General features: G+C 39.1%; 1 protein-coding gene across 6 annotated transcripts in view; it reads right to left on the bottom strand.

Annotated features, from left to right (window-relative positions):
• Positions 1-3529: 3529 nt before the first annotated feature.
• LOC120523298 (protein FAM3B-like) overlaps positions 3530-7525 on the bottom strand; it is a 41326-nt gene continuing 37330 nt past the window's right edge. For all 6 annotated transcript variants that reach the window (XM_039744506.1, XM_039744505.1, XM_039744504.1 and 3 more), the window contains 3 exons: positions 6110-6197; positions 5399-5531; positions 3530-5232 (listed from right to left, as the gene is read on the bottom strand). In XM_039744506.1, the coding sequence (XP_039600440.1) occupies positions 5143-5232; positions 5399-5531; positions 6110-6197 (311 nt within the window). In that variant the 3' untranslated portion in view covers positions 3530-5142. The remainder of the gene's footprint in view (positions 5233-5398; positions 5532-6109; positions 6198-7525) is intronic.

Genomic DNA, 7525 nt, shown 5'->3' with positions numbered 1-7525 from the left:
ATGTCTTTCATTTTAAATTTCTCAGTGAGCATTTCCTTTACTACATTCAGTGCGTTTTCATCACTGGCAGCAATAATCAAGTCATCCACCCACTCAATCATGATCACTTTCTCAATTCCTGTTTCCTTTGTATAAACACAATGATCAGCCGCGTTCTGCACAAACCCATTCTCAGTTAGACACTCATGCGACATTTTGTTCCAATTTCTGCCTGATTGCTTTAGTCCATACAATGACTTTTTCAATTTATACACCAGCTTGTTATTTGTGCCACATTTGACCTCATAACCCTCTGGCTGTTCAATGTAGATCTCACAATCTATTGGTGCATGTAAATAAGCAGTTTTTACATCCATCTGATGTAAGATTAGGTTTTCCTGTACTGCTTTCTGCATTAGCACTCTGATGCTGGTTTCACTGTCGTGCTCCACTGACAGACCGAGGAGATCGTTCCTCCCCCACACTATGCGACTCTTCAATTCCACCCGGGGGAGTAAATGCTAACATTAATTTTATTTTTATTCTTTTCATTTTTATTACTATTTAATTTAATATTGTTTCTTTGTATCAGTATACTGCTGCTGGATTATGTGAATTTCCCCTTGGGATTAATAAAGTATCTATCTATTGACAGTAGGAGAGAACGTCTCCTCGTAGTCAATTCCCATTTTCTGACTATATCCCTTGGCCACAAATCGTGCTTTGAATTTGTCAGACCCATCAACGTCTTTCTTAACTGTATACACCCATCTACCCCCCACTGCTTTCTTACCCTCAGGTAAGCTGGTTAGTGTAAATGCGTCATTATCTTTCAGGGATTGCATTTCTTCATCCATTGCATTACACCACTCCTTTGAGTTTGGTGAATGAACAGCTTCCTTGAATCAGAGGGGTACATTACACATCACTCTGTAGCAGAAATCAATGTTAGACAGAACTTGGTCATCACTCTCTTCTCCCAATACATAATCATTTAAATAAGCAGGTCTCTTTCTTACTCGGGAGGGGTATTGCTTGGACTCACTAACAGTATCATCTACCTGTGTTTGGTCTGTTGTCTCAGGACTATCTACTGGAACCTGATCCTGCACGTGCCCAGAACTCACACCAGTGTTTTGCCTGGTCTTGCTAACTCTGTTCGACATTTCCAAATCATCAATGTCAGTCTGAGTTTCCCGCTCTATAATAGTCTTAGTCACGAATTTTACTAACCTGTGCTTCTGCACCTTCCCATTTTCAGGATAGTAAACCATGTAAGCCGGACCCAACAAAAATTCCCTTCTCACATTTTGAATCAAGCTTTCTCTTGTCCTGTCCCAAACTTTTGCATCCTAGAGAGGTCAGGGCGCCTTCCCGTCAGCATAAAGTAAGGTGTTTGTTCTGTACGCCTGTTGAAACATCTGTTTCTTATTACAGCTGCCGTCTGTACTGCATATGTCCACAAATCTTTTGGTAATTCACGCTCTATCAGCATACACCTTGCCATGTCAAACAATGTCCGCCAATTTCTCTCAGCAGTACCATTCTGATGGGGCGAGTATGGAGCTGAGGTCTCATGTCTAATCCTATTTCTGCTGAGTAGTGCCTGGTAATTCTTCCCTGTGAATTCTGTGCCGTTGTCTGATCTAAGGCATTTAATGTGCCCATATGGGGCAGTATCAGCAAGAAATTTTTCTGTTGCAGATGTTGTGTCACTCTTATTTCTCAAAAAGTACACAAAAATTGTACTGGAAAAATCGTCAGTGAACGACAATGCAAATCTGTACCCATCTTTAGACGCTGGGTCTATTGGTCCAGCAAGATCAGTGTGTACCAACTCAAGAGCTGTTTTGGGTCTTACATCTGGCTCTCTGTTACGTGTGTGGACAAATTTTCCCTGGATACATACCTCACAGTGCAGTACTGATTTGTCTGGTTTACCTTTGATTGTCATACCATTAACAACTCCCTGTAATTTCTGAATATCATCATAATTACAATGCCCCAAAATATCATGCCATGTCTGCATGTCATGACAGCCCTTACATTGATCATCACATTTATCATTTACTGTTTGTAAATAGTATAGTCTGTTATGCTCATGAATATGGAATTTTGTACCGTCTCTGTGTTGGAGGATGTCTTTTCCTTGCTTAAAGATAATAGTTGCTCCGTTGGAAGTAGCTGCTTTCACAGAAAAGATATCCTGCGGGTAGGAGGGGATGTACAACGCCTGTCTCAACGTCGTGGCGTGGCGCTGTCCTCTGCTGTCCATCAAACAGATCTCTGCATCACCTCTGCACTCCGCGACTCCATGGCACCTCGTGCCATCGGCCAGCTCTACACAGTGCGTCTCGGCTTGGAAACTATCGAACGTCTTAAACTTTGTTATATCCGTGACGATATGTGAGGTTGCCCCGGTATCGACCAGTCATATTCATGTCGTGTCTTGGTTGGACCCCCGTGCTTCTGTCGCTCATTTGGAATGCATATTCCTTGCCGCTCATCTCCTTTGAACCTTGTCTCGCGTTGTCGTGTCGCCGTTTCCGTCTGCAGTTTGCGTCTCGGTGTGTGGAGTTTTTACACCAGCTGCACCATTGTTTGCGTTGACATGCTTTTGCCTTGTGTCCTTTTAGACCACATCTGAAACACACTATATCCGTACTCTCGGTTCCCCGGTCACTCGTACTCACCGAAGCAGGTTTCGCACTTGGTTGTATTCGCGCTTTCATCACGTTGTCGTCGGACGTTGTGGCGTGCATCTTTTCAGTGTCTTCATAACTCTGTAATTTAGTTTTATATTCCGCAAAAGGAATGGTCACTTCACTTTGCGTAATATGGATCGCGAATGGTTTGAATGATTCTGGCAGTCCCTTTAAAACCATTGCTACTAATAGTCCATCGCTCAATGTTTCGCCTGCATTTCTTAATGCCATGATGGCCGTCTCCGCACGTATGACATACTCAGTCACACTTTCGCTACTTAACTTTCGGAGTGAGGTCAGTTCTGTGTATAGGCTAATTACACGTGGCTTTCCTTTACCTGCATAATAGTCTCTCAGAATCTTTAATGCTTTTCGTCCATCGTCCGCTGCTTCTCGCATCACCAGCGATAAACTCTTATCATCGAGGAACTGGATTAATTCTTCATATGCCTCCGCATTTTTCTCCTTGGCACCGTCTTCGTCGGCTGCGGGCTCTTGTAAAATTGTATCTTTCAGACCTTGCAACCGAAGATGGCCCAAAAATGTTGTCTCCCACAGCTCATAGTTCTTTTCATCTCCATCAAAAATTAGCCGAGACCATCGACTACTTGACTCGGCGACCCGTCTACTCATGGTTCTAGTATATCACACAAACTCTCACCGGACACGCGGTATGTTGCGATGTTTCTTTCGGCGAGTAAAACAAATACTCTGGGCCCATAACCTGTTAGCAGAAACTAATGCCACAGCAGTTCTGGCGTGTAAAGTAATAATACTAGACCGAATATATATATATAATTCTGGAGGAATGAAACACACAATGAAACACACGTGGAAGCGTTCAGTCTCAGGCATACAAAAAACTGAAAAACTTTATTAACAAACTTAGCTCACTACTGCCACCCTTTGGTCACCACCAAAACGTCATTTACATATATTTATACAAAGTCTACAAATGAGAGTATATTTACATTCATGTCAACACCACCCAAGGAGCTTGTCCCTCTCAGGTTCAGACCCAGGTGAGCCACACTATTATTTCCACGGCCCATTGGGTTGAAAAACTCTGTTAAAGAACATTGAATCACGGTGGATTTATTTTTTTGTTTATTTTGGTAGTGAGCAACAAAAAAATACTCTTTAATGAAGTGAATGTGAAAAGGGAAAGTGGTTTACATTAATTACAAATCTAAAATACAAAACAACTGATTGTGTAATATGACATCTAAATCATCACTGGAGCAAACAACTGGTTTTAGAAGTCGCATACACACTACACTACACATCGGCCAGCTGATGTGAATCATGTTGTAGAGACACTTTTCAGCAGCAGCAGGGAGTTGCACTCTGGTGAGGAATGATGGGGAGAAAATGCTACAGAATACAGACAAATCCTGAAAGAAGACCTGCTCTCCTCTGCCAAAAAAATGTAAACTGGAGAGGAACTTTGTTTTTCAATATAAACATTGCTGTCCATCTCCACTCCCCAACTTACATGACACAGATTGAGTAATTTTGCAAGGTTGAAATGGGCCAAATCTTCCTATATCATGTGCAAACGTAATACAGACTTGTCCAAAAAGACTTCTAACTGTTGTAAGTGTGAGCTGTGGTACAACCAATAACTGAACAAAGTGATGCATTCTTACAAACTGTTTTCAATTCAGTTTTTGAAATTCAATTTTTAATGCTTACAGTTCTCTCTTTTTTTTGACAGCATTGTGAAAAAAAAAATCAAATTAATCAAAAATCCAAGGATTTTAGAAATCATTTATGTGGAAAAAGGTGACGGGGCTGAATATGTTTTCAAGGCACTGTATATGAAGTATATAATCCACAGCTGGGTTTAGCTGAATGGTTTCAGTTTTGGCATTTCATCTGCCAATGACTATTATTGAGGTACTAATTTACTTGTTGACCCAGATATATCCACGACAGCCTTGGACACTTTGCACAAATCAAATATTTTGAGCAAAATGTTGTATCTCATTTTTACTTTGACATCAAAGAAAAACAAATATGTAGGAATTAGTGAGGTAATATTTTTTTAATTGACAATGGCTGAATTTTTTGAAATGCAAATACAGATTGTTAATCTTATGTTGTGTGAACAGTACCCACAAATGTATCTGTTAATTATTTTAGACACTTATGTTCAACAGCATCTTGGAATCACTGTATTGTATATAAACACCAAAACATTGTTTAAAGTCAGATGATTTAAGATCAGAACAGTAACAATATATTGTACGTCTTCATTTACTTCTGAACATTTTCAAGGTCTGCTCCATATAACAGATACACATTTAAAATTAAACATTAATTCCTGAGTTTGGTGAGGGCCAAAGGCAGCATGGCAGTGCAGTTTCACCCTTAGTAAAGACAAATTCATGTAGCATCTGGAATATTAATAGTGTTTTTCTAACTTTGCTGAATCAGAATTGCCACAATAGTAACTTCACTGATATGCCCTTGGAATGCAGCCTTCTATTTGGACTTCTGCTGGCCAGCCATTATACCTGTTTTTATGTTGGTCAGAATGATTTATCTGTGTTAGCCATTGGAGGAAAAAAGGAAATAAACAATTTGAATAAACACCAAACAACTACACATTAGCACTATGCAAATTTGAAAGAAATAACATTAAATGCTTGTAGTACAACATTAATAATAAATTACATATAATGAAAGTATGCTAATCAGTAATATATTACCTGTTCGGATCTGATGTTAGAAGGAAGCACAAATCCTTTTGCTCCTATAAACACCCAACTTGATCGAAAAGCAATCTTCTGAATCTCCTTACTCCCAAGATTGGTAATCTCTGTCTTAATATCACTGGATAGCCTGAACAGGAAAGAAGACATACATGTTTTTCACATATTTTAAAGCATGTAGATTTAAAAAATGTCTGTTGCATTGCTAAATAACTACCTTTTATATACTGTGCACATGTATGCCCTTAATTACTGTAAACCATTTATCATTCCAGTTTTTCTATGTGCCCTCTGAAGTGGGCACGAAAAGAAGCAGGGGACACTCGAGCACACTGTGCCTATTCAGATTTCTTTCTAAACCCAAAGGAACTGCAAGAAAAAACATGAGGAAAACATACAAAACCCAAACAGGGAGTACCGAGCCACTAAATGAACACAAGTCCAAATGTTGTGAAGTGACAATGTTATGCTGCGATGTTGCTGTCAGTTTAGTCATTCTTAAGAATGTGAAATCTGTTTCCAGCATTCTTGCACTGTGTTTGTGTTAAGATGCCACTTTCAACATGTTATCATATTCACTGTGTTGTAATGATAGCATTTGAGAACTAGACAGCCTTCCCAGCTATCTCTCTCGAGCAGATGCTCCTCTGAATAATGCTCAGTCACTTTCAATACCAACTTTCTCATATAAACATGTGCAATTCACACCTGGTACTTCCTTCATCATGGGTTGCCATCAAGACAATAGAATTTTCGGGGATATCCTTCATAAACTGAAGCATTGTTACAGCAAAATCTGAAGGGGAACAAGGAGATGCATTTTATTAGTTTTAACATAAATTATTTATGAAATATTGCCAGATTGAATATAGCTTTGAAAAAGTGGTTATATGGTAGTATTAAAACAATAAAACCACAAATGGCAGTTTATTCAAAAGGCTAACAACACTACAAGAACATAGAATAAGGTTAATATTTTGGAAACTTTTCACCTTGCATGAAGAGAAAAAAAAAAAACAAGAAGTGGGGCATTGCAGAGGATGACACACTGCTTACTCAAATATATTTGAAGATTCCTCCTTACTTAACCAGTGGAAGAAAAGCATTTCTGTGGCTTTGGCTCCACAGACAAGATTCGTAATTTTAGTAAAAAACAAACTGGGCCTGTTATGAAGCCAAACAGTGTGAACAAAGAAGCCAAATATAAGTAGTGATTTAACCTGAAACCTACTAAATACAGGGTGGTTCAGATCTAATTATGCAGATCCAGATCGTCTGGATGACTTTGATTTATGCAGGGACGATTCTTCATGTTGTCAGTTCGCATACTTCTCAATGGTCCGGGATTTTTTGGCCGATTTTTTATGAAATAAACTTAAGTTATAGCGTAATGAAAATTGCATAATTACATTTGGGCCACCCTATATATAACTCTAATTCTCTGTGTGTGACATAAAAAAAAAAGAGATGCAATGGGGAGAGAAGGTCCTAATTTGCAATTGTTATGGGACAGCTTGACACCATGGCTCAAGCTGATTTAGTCTTTTTGTTCAAATGTCATACTGTATTAATCAATCAAACTGTTTTTGGTTTTGCTTCATTTGTGTTTTACGTATTTTATAGTGTTTATTAATTATTGTGTAATATTGTGTTATGTATGCAGGTAAAATTCCATTACAACGAACTCCCAGGGACCTAAAAAATATTTAGTTGTAATGAAAATTTTGTAGTAATGAGATTCTGTATTTGTCACTACAGTGCTTTCTTTAACTTCGGTCCAGGCGTTTGCAATCATCTCAATAGCTTCTTTCGCGTTAATTGCAATCTCCTCCTGTCTACAAGTTATGCTGACGAGAATTTTTCTCAGTATTTCCTTGCCATAATACACTTTCAGGGTACAAATGATGCCCATATCCAATGGCTGAAGCACTGCTATGCAATTGGGTGGGATGAATTCAACAGGAACACTACCTAAATGTGGAAGCATGTTGTGGCCAGCACAGTCAGAAGCCGAATCATCTTTATCTTCTTCTTCATATTGTGAGGTTTCTGAACTCTTTTGGGAACCCCCTACCCAATGGGAATGACACGCTAAAGTGCATTCCAAAGCATGATTGCCGAGTC

The sequence above is a fragment of the Polypterus senegalus genome, chromosome 2, assembly GCF_016835505.1.
Source record: "Polypterus senegalus isolate Bchr_013 chromosome 2, ASM1683550v1, whole genome shotgun sequence".
Lineage (NCBI taxonomy): Eukaryota > Metazoa > Chordata > Cladistia > Polypteriformes > Polypteridae > Polypterus > Polypterus senegalus.
Note: the sequence above shows the minus strand (reverse complement) of the source record. Positions and strands in the feature narration are given on the sequence as shown.